This window comes from Pholcus phalangioides, unplaced genomic scaffold, assembly GCF_987345545.1.
Source record: "Pholcus phalangioides strain wild (caught in Gottingen) unplaced genomic scaffold, Ppha-v1.0 ptg000016l_1, whole genome shotgun sequence".
Classification (NCBI taxonomy): Eukaryota; Metazoa; Arthropoda; class Arachnida; order Araneae; family Pholcidae; genus Pholcus; species Pholcus phalangioides.
In genome coordinates, this window is record NW_028301609.1 from 9,202,382 (window position 1) to 9,217,185 (window position 14,804).

At 37.9% G+C, this 14,804-nt stretch overlaps 1 protein-coding gene across 1 annotated transcript; it reads right to left on the bottom strand.

Annotated features, from left to right (window-relative positions):
* On the bottom strand, positions 1-9,617 carry LOC149074999 (desert hedgehog protein B-like). Its single transcript, XM_089245744.1, has 3 exons — positions 9,163-9,617; positions 2,552-2,816; positions 1-663 (listed from the first exon to the last, which is right to left on the bottom strand). Exons 1-3 carry the CDS (start codon positions 9,490-9,492, stop codon positions 2-4), a joined length of 1,257 nt encoding a protein of 418 aa, XP_089101870.1. The 5' UTR covers positions 9,493-9,617; the 3' UTR covers position 1.
* Positions 9,618-14,804: the final 5,187 nt, after the last annotated feature.

Consider the following 14,804-nt stretch of genomic DNA (forward strand, 5'->3'; position numbering starts at 1 on the left):
TTTAAATTAATTTCAATTTATTTGCAATATAATACATGAATCTGGCGTACCAATGGACGCCATCTTTGTCGATCGTATTCGTGCGTAATACACTGTACAAAGTTTCCATGGGCTTCATAAACATGTGTAGAATTCGTACGGGAAGAAAAACTGAATGACCGAGGTCGTGTGAATCGACCATGGCGTAGCAGGAGACCATTACGCCGCCGACTATTAAATTACCTTCCTCCGTCAAGGGAGCGTAAACACCTCTCCTCCTAGAGTGACGGAGACTTCTGACTCTGTCGCAATTTCCGACTGTAGCGTCGACATCTTCGACAGCTAATAACGCGTCACCGATGCACAGGTCTTTGGCCTTGATGGACTTCATCGATTGCATGCCGTCGCCATCACAGCCGTCGGTGACGACGAATATCAAGTGATCCGACGTCATGGTGAGCGTCCTATTTGCTTCAGTCACGACGGTTAAAAAATCAGCCCATAGGTTGACGTCCCGGTGGATGAAAAGAAGGACTTCGCTGTACACGAGATTTCCGGATGAGTACATCGACAGGAGCTTGTCCCCTTTTCTCACTTCGGACATCGTCCTCTTGGAGCCATCGTGTGAAGACACCTCGGAATCGGAACTGAAGCATCCGCCAAATCCATCTCGAGGACTCGGTTCTGGAAAGATCATAAAAAGCACATGTTAGCACATGTTTCGGAAACTGCAAATGTCGGACCACTACTGCTACTCATCAACCATACATGCATCACATAAACATTCCTCTAGGAAATTTCTAACCAATTTGTTAACATGCAGGAACGCGTTGCGTGTGCGCGTGGCCCTAAAGCAGCGTTTCTCAAATTGTGTGTCGCGACTCCTAAGGTCATCGCCAACCTTTATCAGGGCAGTCGCGTTAAGATGAAATATTGATTTTTGATTTTTGTGCGTATTCATGGTTTGAAGTGGTTCTCTTTAATGGGAAAATATCTGTCAAATTATTCTGGGGATCCCTATATAAACCATTGGACCATGGGCAAGGGAGCCGTGGGTGAAAAACGTTTGAGAACCACTGCCCTAGCAAATTTATGCTGCCACAGTTATGTTTGTTTCGTGTTATACTTGTGCTGCCATCTGTTTCTTATGTTTTGAAATTGAAATGTCGAATGCGTGAATTTTTATGTTATCAAAGTACCGACCGTGTTGAATGTTTACTACAACTTAACTACACATGTGCACCTCGTACACTCCTCTGCGGAATTTCTAATGAATTGGTAAATGCCGGAATGTGTTTTTCTGTGTTTCTCTAAGAGTCTATGTGTGCCCCGAACGTACTATTTATGTTGTCAGAGTAGAGCTACTTTCGTGTTCTTACGTGAGTTTCCATCTGTCGTCCATATTTTGAAGTGAAGATGACAAATGCTTGAATTTCCATGTCAATGTTAAAGGTATGTTTGTTCTTTGCGTTTTTCTGAAAGACCAGTTCTCGCTTTCATGCACAGAAGTTGGAAGTCCGCAGGAAACCAAATTCAGCCGGCATCTACTGTGCCTTGAACGGGGTCCGAACCTGAAGCCTCACTACAGCCCCGTTCACATGTGCAAGATTCGAGGTCGCTTTGGTCATAATTACCGGCATGACAACTTTTTTCCCGTCGTGGGGAAAAAAAAGGTGGGAGAGAAGCTTATCACACACAAAAAAACCCCATCTTTCTTGGGGTGGATTGGTGGTCGACACCGACCTTCTCTCCCATAATCCTTTGCGCCGCGAAAACTACTGTAAGCTCCTTCGTCAGCCATCTTGAATCAACCACTTCCGTTCAATCCACGTAACCAGTGACGACTTCCGGAAAGAAGACGGGGGGATTACCGGCATAAACTAAACGTCATGTGAATGGTTTGTAGCGAAAATCCCCGTTACCGGGAACTTCCCGGGATGTTTTGTTGCACATGTGATCGGGGCTTATGAGAGTCCAGCGCGATGGCCGCACGACAGAACAGCGGCTTTCTTTCCTTCATACCGAGCGCAGCCCATCTACCGCTATGAACAATTTAACACCGAATGAGTTGTGCCAGAAACACATGTGTGCATGTGCACCTAACAGTCTGAATGGGCATCTATAGTGTCCTGGGCGAATGTAATATTGCTGTCATTTATTTTTCAAACTATGAGTAAATTGTAGGAATATTAATATTCTATTAATTGAACATTAATAATAACACCTCTGCATAATATCCAGAAAATATATTTCCTTGATGTATTGGGTTGAGAAAAAAGCCGTCTAATAATAACATAATGACAATATAAAAATAAATAATAACATAATGACAATATAAATAATGAAAGTAATAATAACATTCCTAACAATTGAATATTTGCACTGTTGTAGAGTCTGTTGCGGTCTGTGGCGAGAACACCACTGTATTGCCGGTGGGATTGGAACCCGAGTCCTCGCGGTGCGAGTCCGTCAATATGACCATATGACCATATGACGGCACAGCGGCCTGCACAGCAGCTAAATGTCACACTGAAACAGAAATAGATTTTCCAGACTAAAAACGAAAACTCACCGTCTCTGACGGAGCAGTGGACGTGGGCTCTGCTCTCATAAAAGACCCAGTCGAATCCAGCCTCGACGGCCAGCCGGGCAAGAAGTCCGTACTTGGCCCTGTCCCTGTCCGAAGTGGTGACGTCAACGGCCCTTCCGAGGTAATGAAGTGACTTGGGCCCGTGATAGCCGTCGCCGTCGTCCCAACTGTCGGTGACTCGCAATCTCAGTCCCGGAAACTGATTCATCACCGATATCGCCAAAGTGTCCAACTTCTCTTTGCAACGCTTCCGATAAAAACAACAATGAAAAATAAAAGAAATTAATCAATTTTATTGAAATTAGCGCAAGTACAGAAAGTCCATAAATTTGAAAACATTTAAAAAAATTCATAAAAATTGAAGGAATTGGAATAGTTCGGCGTTTCTCAAGCTATGGTCCTAGGACCATAGGCGGTCCGCTGGCAGACTTGATAACTAACTTCAAAAAATCAATTGCAAAATTGTGCATTTGGCTAATTGATATTAGTAATATACTTTTGGAGATTCAAATAAAAACTAATTTTATAGTTCGTGTCGACATGTCCCATCGAGGAAAATGTGGGAAATAGCGACCTCTTAAATACGGGATATCACTAATTGTAGCCAAAAAAAATGCAGTTTAAGACAAATCTGCTAAATATTACAAAAACTTTGCATAAATAAAACAGTTGCAAGTCGCAGCACGCAAAGATGCATTTCTTGAAGGAAAAAAAAAAAACATTCTCCGTGACCATATTTCATTAAGTAAAGTACCGGACGCTAGGATCCTAAATACGGCATGATACGGGACATCGCCGATTGTCAACAAAAACGTTGCCAAAAAAACGTGGTCGTAAATCAACAATAGTTGCTAAAATTGCTCAAAAACTACAAATGTTTAGGAAATGAAGGACTACTGGAGGAATCGCTGTTAATTTCAATGTTGCCATAACTATCATAATATGATTTATAAGCAATAAAAGTTACCATCACTCTGTCTCTCTGACGAGTTTGGTAAAAACTACACATTCAAAAAGGCTTAGTTGAGGATAAACGAGACTATTATAGTGTATAACATAGTTGGATTAGCCAAAAATCTGGCCATTTTGACAGTCCCGTAAAATACGGGCACCATCATGTAAGTTTGTGATACGTGGAATTGTTTCAGATATTTTACTGGTCCTTATATTCAGGAAGGTATTGTTCCGGATAATTTTTCACAAAACTTCGGGATTGCAAAACAAGAAGCGGTTCGACGGACAAACACAGATTTATTTACAGAACAGCAATTTACACGTATTTACAGGCTAATCAGAGAGCTAACAACTTTCTCTCAACGTGCAAACACATCTGACTGAATCTTCTTGTGCATGTCCAGCCTGTCTAGCCTGCCATCTTGTGAGCGCCACGGTATTTATAGCCCGGATAGAAACTTCGAGAAAAAGAACATTCCACAAAATTCTGTTTCACAGTTTCCTAGTCGGCGGCGCTACCGTATGGAGTGGCGGGACTTTCTAGATTTTTCTCTACACGCCCTGCCAGTTTTCCACCAAAATCGTGTCTTCGTGCGCTTAACCGAAACCGGTATCATCGATATTTCTGAACGCTATCGGACAAATTGCGCCATCTATCGTCGAAGTTCGTAACAGTATGAAAATGCGGTTAAAAAAAATAATAATAATAATTCTCACGAAAGGGGATTTTTTTTTTTTTCAGTACAGACAAAAAGTTCAAATGTTTGTCGATAGAGGGGGGCTGCATAAAAGTTTTGATTGGTTTGATTGGACCTGGCTTCAGGGGCGGTCTTAGGGCAGTGCGACTGGTGCAAAAAAAAAATAGTGCATATACGTATCGCGAGAGACTGTTCACACTTCAAAATCTTGAGTGGGGGATGGGGGGATAACATTTTCAAGGGGATATTTTGGTGACAGCCCTGCTTTGGAGTGGTTGGTCAACCAATGAAGGATGCAGGAAGGTCGTAATCACAAATCAATGTCGAGATTGCTCGACAAGATATGCTTTCAACGGCCAGAAAGCTCAATATAAATTCGATCGAAATGAAAACTTGGTGATCTTAGCAAAATTTTCGATTCTAATTTTTGTTATATTAGTGTTCTATAAGTGTTTTGTAAGACTTTTAATCATCTTAAAGAAAGTCATTTATTTGTTTTCCCCGGTCCTCTACGTTAATCTTGAATAAGAATTAAACAAAATCTATCGAATTTTGCTGCTTATAATCCGCAGATGCAAACTTCGCTAATGTGAGGAAAAAAAGGCACCATTTAGTCTGCAGGGGTATATAAGAAACATGAGAAAATTTCATTTATCAATATAAAATCTCTCTCAAGGAGGAGGAGGAGGGGGGGTTGTTTAACACGGTTTTGTACAGAAAATGTCAATTTTTGTGTGTACTGGCATCTACCCATCTATAAATATTTAAAAAATATGTTTTTGTAAATAAATTTTTATAACGTAATTATAACTAATGAAACCTCTCTCAGAGAAAAAGTTGTAAATAAGATGTGCAGTGGTTTATCCACACTAAAGCCGCATCAAAGTTAAAACTCTTCACGCAGCTTTGATCCACACTAAGAAATTCATTTCCGACGTTGTTTTTATTTCAACGTAATTTTTTTAAATGTATAATCCACGGGCTATAAGCAGCAGAATAGGGTAGGTTAATTGCGACTTCCACGGAAATATAGAAATAAAGTAGTATTATCTAAAACAAAGACGGGGGCAGCGGCAAATCCATTTCGAATAAGAGAAATTTCGGATATGTATTTATGTATATTTGAAATGAGGTTTTTTTGAAGCTGATGAAATATAAGAAATGTTACGGTAAATGCGTTGAATATCGGTAAAGTATATCAGTAATGCATAATCACCAATCGTCTCGGTAAGTTTGATAAATTTCGCAAGATTTATCACTTTTACCGGCGATTATGCATAATCCTTTTAGACTCTGTATGCACAAACGTGCGGGTTGGTAATTTTCACTTTAGATATTTTTTTTAACCTCAGGGATGTTCAGCCCAAACTTCAAGAATTGTGCGTTAAATTGAAGTACGTCAGCAATGGAGATGCTGAAGTAGATCGACTATATATGGGGAAATCGGTACATTCCTTTGCCGGAGAGTACGATATTTATGCAGGGTGTGCATTGCAAACGGGGGCTGGGTATGGAATTTTGATCCTACATGTATACTTCCAATTAAAAACACTTCCCAAATAGCGTGTAGTACTCACATAACAAAACCGCGTTGAATGCGGGTAAAACGGTTTTCCCGCATTTAGAGCTGTTTTTCCCCAAAAATTACCTCCGGTTTTTTTGTTTTTTTTTTCGAATTACAATATATCAGTGAATATTGCACTTGGAAACGCGGATTTTTTGTTGTTGTTGTTGTTTTGTTGGCATCAGGAGAGACAAGGCAACAACTTTCCAATTGTGTTTTAGGGCACACGTGGACTGTATTAAAAAGGGAATTTTCTTATTTTGATAACTTAACAACCCCTTGAAACATGAAAGACATATCTAAGTACTACACGTTATTTGGGGTCTTTGCTATGCACCTTGTATACAGGGTGATTCAGAAAAGATGGTAAAAACTTTAAGAGGTGATAGTACACACCAATACATACAACTGTCATCAAAGAATGCATGGTGTAACATGAAACGCAAACGTGCTAGCGCGTTTCGAAACGGCCGCTCCGCAAGCGTTAAAGAGGCATTCCTGTTGAAATTTATCTGGAGAAAAAGAACACCATGCATGCAATCTGGGAAAGAAGAAAATACCGCATGCAAATCTGCGTCACAGTGAACAAAAGGCGTGGACGCTAGCCCCGTGAAGTTATTCCAGCTTGCAAAACCGTTCTAACAGTTGTAACGTACGGGATAGTGGCGTACTTTGGTAATACTGAGTCCACGCCTTTTATTCACTGCGACGCAGATTTGCATACGGATTCTTCTTCTTCTTCCCCATGTCACATTTGCATGCATGGTGTTCTTTTCTCCCGATAAATTTCAACAGGAATGCCTTTTTAACGTTTGCGGAGCGGCTGTTTGGAAACGCGCTAGCACGTTTGCGCATCATTCTTTGATGACAATTGTTTGTATTGGTGTGTACTATCACCTCTTAAAGTTTTTCCATCGTTTCTGAATCACCCTGTATGCAGTATATATGTTTGAATATCTATACCAAGGTATAAAACCTCAATCTAACTGTTCGCCGCATATTCTGATATTATGAGCCGGAATCGTTAATATCCGTCCTCTCTCTCTCTATTTAGCAGTTTTTCATAATACGTGTAAAAATAAAGAGGTAGTAGAAAATAAAGCAATTCAATACCATCTACTGGCCGTGAAAATAGTGCCTGGACCATCAGCACATAATATCGGACGCGCTCATGTTACTCGAGGAAGAGGCCATTGTTAATTTGTTGACGTCATTTCCTCTGTCTACTAGAGAGTGTTGAGGGCTGCACAATATAGTGTTACGCCGAGCAGTGACAGGTTCTCTGAGACAGAAGACCCAATTTAAGCCCGAGCATCTGCTGTAATACAAGAAGCCTTCCGTCTTCCCTTTGCTTGCGTCTTTTAACTCAATAATTATGTAACCTCCTCAGTCCTTCTCCTCATGCATTGCATGGTATGTGTCTTGAAGTAAAGTAAGGCAGACACGGCAATCATTTGCACACAATGGGAATTAAAAATCCTCTTAAATTGAATCATACCATATTTTTCGATTATCTGATATATTTGTGGAAACGATGGATTTATGAATTTTTTTTTTTCATCTGCTATTATAAAGAGAGATTTTTTTATAGAGTAATAAATTTTTAAAACGTTCAGTACAATACGTAACAAGCATTTGCATTATGTATACATTTATGTATGAAGTAAACTGTATTTGTGTATAAAGTGTTACTGACCGAAGGAACAAAATATGAATAATAGCGGTTTTTGGTGTGGTGTTTCTTATGGTACGGATGGGAGGGTAGGAAGTGAGTATTCATAGTACTCTCCGGCTTTTCTGTTATACGTACTGCCGTTCCGCCATATCAGGCCGGAAAGTCCGAAATTTTACTATATATGCTATCCTATGCCATTACAAAGTTTTACGCATCTTCAATACGTAATTTTTTTCTAAATTTTCAGAAAAATGCATTATTAACAGCTTGATAGCATGATAAAATAGCAGGGCATCAATGTGATTCGATAAAAATTTTGTTCAAAATAATGGAAAAAAACTGTTGTAAAATGATAAAAACAAATTGAAATCGACTCAATCTCATTTAAGGGGTGCTTGTTTGTCCATTGTTCAGAGCAGGTCAAAAAATAGAATAAAATGCTCGGTTTCATTCTCAGAAAAAAGGTGTCCTCGCGTTCTCCGTAAAGTGACCCTTCCACTTTTCCTGAGCTTAGTTCATCCTGGATTGGAATATGCCGTCACGTTTTGGGAGACCATACTTACAGAGAGGCATTGATATGGTCGAGGAGTTGCAGAGAAGAGCCATTCGTGCTCTTGATGGCACACGGGGCGTAAGCTATGATCAGAGACTTGATTTTTTGAAATATTTACATTGAAAATCGTAGATGTCGGAGGAATATGATTGGAATGTTTAAAATTTTCAACAGGATAGAAAAATGAATGAGTCATTTATGCATCGTCAATCAACTGCTTTGACAAGGGGACACCAGTTTCGATTGGTAAGGGACAATTCTAGGTTGTGGTTTCGCAGGGAATTTTTCTTTAATGGGGTTGTTTATAAATGGAATAGCTTACCCACGGGGAAAGTAAATTCTAACACAATTGACACGTTTAGAAAGAAATACGATAAGCATGTTGGGGTAAATCGAGAAGCTATCCATACTTAGAATAAGACAACCATAAGTATTCTTTATGGGCATTGTATAATACATATTTCATCATGTATATTACTTGTAATTCATTTGTAATTGGGTTGCTGTATTTTTGAGAAATACAATGGCATCCATATTTGTTATGAGCATCTTTTTCTCAACCACCTCGTTGAGCATTTTACCTGTTGTGGCCTTGTATTTGTATTTATACAATAAATAATGGTAAAATGAATGGAAATTTAAAAAAAATTCATAACTTATTGATATTATTGCTGTTGTGCCAATAAACTTTTTAATTGGATTTGGGGAATTTTTTTTCTTTTTTTCATATGTCTACTTGCAGAAAATTCTGGGTGGTCTCGGAGACTGGACTTGTTTTGACAAAAAAAACTGTTAATTATAGAGGCAAAATGTTTAAAGCATTTGAAACAGAATGTTTCAAAGTTTTATTTTACTTCCATTCTTTGTAACACTCATGTTATGAACAATGTGGCAACAAATACTAATATAGTTTTTTGACATCCTCCGCGTTACTAAAAGTATGCATGCAGCAGAAATTTTGTAGTAGATAGAAAAAACTCTTAAACCTTCAAATGCTTTAAACCAGTTGTCTCTATTTTTACGGGGTTTTTTCAACATCATATCCGAGCTTCTGGACTACCCTGTATTTTATTGAAAGTAGAAGAGAGGACAAAAGAATTCAAGAGGTCAAAACCCCTTAGTAATGAGAGACATTTTTTGGGTTCTCACCTTGGTCATAAGACGATCCACACCAGTACCTTCCTCGTCTTTGAAAACGATGTCGGTGTTATAGTTGGGGACAAGCTGCAGAAACGACGAGTCATTGCGACGAATCCTACCTGCACTCGGACCACTAGCACCAAGACTCAGCTCCGGTACGTTCGGTACGTGCTGCTTGTACACCAACGGAGTCAACTTCCTATCCCTCCGGCGACGCACACCTGCCCTGCCCGGGGAACAGCAACCGCAGATCGAAGCCAACAACAACCACGAGGCAATCACCAAACCGAACAATGCCGAACGGAAACATCTTTCATGGCATCGTCTATCCCGGAACATCAAGATAATCCTGGAATGGTCTCATTACACCTGTTTTTTTTTTTTGTTTTTTTTTCCTGTTCAAGGGATTATCATCCTGTACAACTTTGCGTGATTTAGATAAATGTCATTATTACCAAAAACGCGCGGTAGCAGCTGTGTTGATGCCTCTTATACCCTGAATCTGTACCCCGCGAGTCTCTCGGATTATGTGTATGTTACTCAGGTTTCACGAAATGTATCAGGTATCGCTCTCGCCATTGTTTCGAATGTTCTCGATCTTATTGGCCGAGACAATCGCTCGGACACACCTTCAACTTGCTCTTGAAGGCTATTATATGCTTATTATTCACGCCACAGGGTGCACAACCTTCGGCCCACGGGCCAAATGCGGCCAGCAAAGAAGCTCCATCCGGCCCCCGTGAAAAGTGTTCTGATGGAACACATACTACACGATAAATATTTGCATGACCATATTTCCTTCGTAAAAATACGAGAAATCCGGATTTATACGGGATTTCGCTAGTTATCACCAAAAAATTGTCGAACGCAAGTTGTTTATTATACCCAAAGATATGTGAAAGGCAACTAAAGTTGCAAATTACAGCCGAAAAATGTCGAAGGCAATTAAAGTTCTATATCACAGCCAAGAAAAATTGTCATAGGCAAATAAATCACAGCAAAAGAAAGTTGTCAAAGGCGAGTAAAGTAGCCTACACAGCAAAAAAAAAAATTATCAAAGGAGAGTAAGGTTTACAATTATAGCCAAGAAAAATGGTCTAAGACACGTAAAGTAACCGATTACAGACAAAAAATTGCCTAAAGACAAGTAAAGGTAGCTTAGTAAAGCCAAAAAAAAAAAAAATTGCCAAATGCAAGCAATATTTCCAGTTGCAGCCAAAAAAAAATTTTTTTTTTGGATCCTGTGTATATAATATGGCAAGTGTAAGATAACAGATGAGATGGCATGAGGGGAGGGCCCTCAATTGCTTTCAAAACATACCTCCATCCTAATATGTGTACATTCATCCGTCTTAACGAAACCCCGAAACTTTTCTCCAACTATCAACCCTATCTCGTCTGTAATCACCACAAAATTTTTTAATCGCGACGGAACCCAATTGTCCGGGGAAAATATGTTGTAAAAATTTTGTATGTTTTTTTTTTCTTTTTTGACACAACTAAAGTGTTCCAGACTCTACCCATATAGTACATACACAATCTGCATCGCGATAATCGCATTTATGACTCAAAAATAAAACCAATTCAGAAGTAAAGAGTGACAAACGTAGCATTTTTACGAAAATAAGAGGATAGCCGAACAATATTGTGAAGGAACTGCTAGAATGCTCGTGTCCCGTAAAACGGGGTGCATAGTCTACTCGTCAAAATACGCCGAGTGGAACGCACACCAAAATAATCTTGATTGTGGCACGGTTCGGAAAAAGGTTGGCCACCCCTTTTCCAGAGCATGAGAATGAGAATCATGCAATCATCTATATCTAATCCGTAGTTTACATTAAAATTTTCTGGATAGAATTCTGGAATGAGCGAAACAAAGTATATATATTTGTTTATTCATTCGTTCTTTTTTCTTTTGCTTTTAATAAAATACACATGACATGAAAAGTTTCAAAATGAAGCGAATATTGCATATGTCTATGTTATTGAAAAATAAAGGATATTATATAGTTAAATTGGTCTCGAGAGATTTTCTTTTGGTATTCAATGGATATTCTTTTTTCTTTTTGGTTAAAATCAACAGAAAAATTAAATTCCTAAAAATTAATTCTCTTGGGGAAATTTTTATGTCAAAGGGTAATTTTTTCACACATTGTCAAGTTTTAATTAAAAACTCTGGCCCAAATTGATACTTGAAAATAATGTTGAATTATAAGTATAAACTCGTCTATTCGAGTGCTCGATTCTTTGCTAATTCAATAGCATTAATTAAATAGTATAATAGCAGCGTGGGTCAAATATATAACATATTGACGTTACAGTGTGTGGTGCTGCTGGAAAACAATCTTACAGGGAAGGCTGGATTCGAGGACGGATCTCGATGACGTCACGAATCTCGGGTTTTCTGCTCTACAAGGTGCTGCCTGAGGGCAACTTTATTCAATTTAATCGGATACTAAATATGCATGTTTAACAGATCGCCACGATTGTTTTCAGGAGTACAAATCAAAACAACGTGGGCCTCAGAACCTGTCTTCTCCTACCCTGCCTTGTGTGAGTTTTGACATCAATTCAAAGACCTCTTGGGACAATAATCGGTCCGCTATGCACATACAACGCGGTCCAGTGCCTGAGCGAGGTATATTAAGTGCAGCCTGTGCGGATACAAATTTCTCATTTTTCTCTGCTTCCCAAACACAAGCTGTGTTCGTCTGAAACAAAATCACTCTAGTCTAACACCATCCGGTCAAAACAAAGTTTATTCATGCCATCACTAATCTCTCAGATCACTTGGTTGCGTAAAATTCGGGCTGGAAGGGGGGGTTGATTGATCATTAATACTCAGTGTTGGAAAATTTTAAAAAAGCAATTCTTTTGGAGTTCTCAATACCCAACGAACATATCCAAGTTTTACAGATTGTGGTCTCTGAAATTCACTAATAAACTTGAAACTATATTAAAATGGGCATTTCTGGCACGAAAATTAAAAAAAAATCATTTTTACCAAAAAAAAAGAAATTGAAAATAGGAAAAAAGGCATTTATGGCATTTGTATGAACTTCCGGGCTCTAGGGATGACTAATACAGAACCAGGGAAGAAGCAGACTATAAATAGTGTGGATTTCCACTGTTTTTGCTGCCATCTACTGTCCACCGCCGTGACGTCGTCTACATCTAATGCATATGCAAGGATACCACGTGACTCGGTGCAAACAAACACGATCCACCATAGAGATCAATGTCAAAATTGCCGATTTTATCATTGAAATGCGGGAATTTAGTAGGTTTTTCCGTCGCATCAATAATTTTAAAAATTGAATTGAATTTTCGATTTTCGAAATATTGAGTTCGCTTTGAGATACGAAGCCCAGAAAATTAAATATAAAATAATGAGCCAAACTAGGCTGACCTTATTTCCTCGAGAGAAATATGGGACATCGGGATTCCAAATACGGGAAAATACGGGACATTGCCAATTATCGCCAAAAACGACGCCAAAAATAAACAAAGTTGCCAAATATCGTTGTAATTACGGAAAAATCGCAATGGCGGGAAATGATGCATTACTGCAAATTGCAGTGAATTAAAATGTGTTCCACGAAAAAAAAAACGTTTACCAAGGCAAATGTGGGAGATTAATGTTCCCATATATAGTTGTAATTATCTTAAAATAATTTATAAGTTGAAAAATAATTTCAATAAAGAATAAAAATTCAAGTAGGCTTCGTGTGAAACACGGGAAAAACCGGGACACTTTTGCCAAAAAGTCGGGACGGCCAAAAAAACAGAAAAAACCGGGACTGTCCCGGGAAATACGGGACGTATGGTCATCCTAAGCCAAACCCACTTTTGAGGTGGATATCCATGTAATAACATTAATTTTTCAGCTTTTTATTTATATCTTCTCACGCACGAAAATGAAAATTAATGTCTCCGTACTGTCTTATATCCAATTGCATCAATCCATATAGTTTAGGATGTTTTGAAATTAATTATGGAATTATTTCTTCATTAATTATCATTTCTTTCATTACTTCTGGAGTAATTGCTTTAATCAATTCTGGATTTGTTTCTTTCATTAATGCTGAAATTATTTCTTTCATTAATGCTGAAATTATTTCTTTTACTGATGCTGGAATTATTTCTTTCATTGATTCTGAAATTATATCAATTTTGGAATTATCACTTTTTCATTAATGCTGGAATTTTTCTTTCATTAGTTTTGAACTATCTTTTACTTTAATTCTGGAATTACCGCTGTCATTAGTTTTGGAATTATCACTTCATTAATGCTGAAATTACTTCTTTCATCGATTTTAGAATTATCTTTCATCGATTTTAGAATTATCTTTCATTAATTATGAAATTATCTTTCATTAATTCTGGAATTATCACTTTCATTTATTTTGGAACTGAAATTGTCTCTTTCATTAATTTTGGAATTATCTTTCATTAATGCTAAAATTATCTTTGGTTAAAATTTCGAAATTTATTTAGTTATTAATCTGCCTGTTTTTACTTCAAAAAATGCTTGATTAAAGCTGCAAAATTTCTTCAATTAATTTATATGGGCCCATAATTAATTTCAAAACATCCTAAACTATATGGATTGGAGATGCAATTGGATAATATAAGACAATACGGAGACATTAATTTTCATTTTCGTGCTTGTGAAATTAATGTTATTGCATGGATATCCACCTAAAAAGTGGGTCTGGCTCATTATTTTATATTTAATTTTCTGGGCTTCGTATCTCAAAGCGAACTCAATATTTCGAAAATCAAAAATTTGATTCAATTTTTAAAATTATTGATGAGACGGAAAACCCTACTAAATTTCCGCATTTCTATGATAAAATCTGCAATTTGAACATTGATCTCTATGGGGGATCGCATTTGTTTGCACGAGAGTCACATGATCTTCCGACGAAAGATGTTGGGGGACACCATTCTCAGCACTGCCAAGACGGAGACCGCTGACGTCATGCTCCCTTCAGTAATACAAGCTCACCAACTGAACTGAATGGCAAGTTCAGTTCTTTCTCAAGAGCATAAGGAGCCATCAAAAATAAAAATCAAAAAAGTACCTAGAATGAAGCAGACAGCAAAAAACTGCTTTTCCACATGGCTGTAGTAAATTTAGGGCTTGTCTTCTACAAAACACCCACCAGACTCAATTTGAAAATCAGTTTTTCATCATCCGTTTCTGTTCAATATATTTGTATTCATTCCCCCATGGTGAAAAATTGGATCAAAATATTGATTAAAATCATTTTCAACGTCGTCACTTATCTAAAATATTATGTACAGAAACATAATTTAACCCTTTACACAAAGACGATACTTTAAAACACCGCTTACGATTATTTGTTTTGAACTAATTAATTGTTTCAAAAACATTGTTTTGTTGTCTTTAATTAGAACTGAAATGCTATTATCAAAGTCACAAAACCTAGCATAAGGAGGTCTATGCACAGCTCTTGCACCCCTGTAATACCTAATAGCATTCAATTTTCTTCTGTATTTTTAGGGCATGCAGAGACACAAACAATATTTACAATGCTCAAGTAAAGAGCTACAAATGAAAGTGCTTCATTTGTTAAAAACGTTTACACTGACATTGACCATTAAAATTTAAACAAATCCTTTTT

Coding starts and splice junctions, on each gene's coding strand:
- LOC149074999 (XM_089245744.1), bottom strand. CDS start 9,492: ATGTTCCGGGATAGACGATGCCATGAAAGATGTTTCCGTTCGGCATTG. Junction 2,817..9,162: donor TGGATCGTCTTATGACCAAG/GTGAGAACCCAA, acceptor TTTTATCGGAAG/CGTTGCAAAGAGAAGTTGGA. Junction 664..2,551: donor CCACTGCTCCGTCAGAGACG/GTGAGTTTTCGT, acceptor TGATCTTTCCAG/AACCGAGTCCTCGAGATGGA.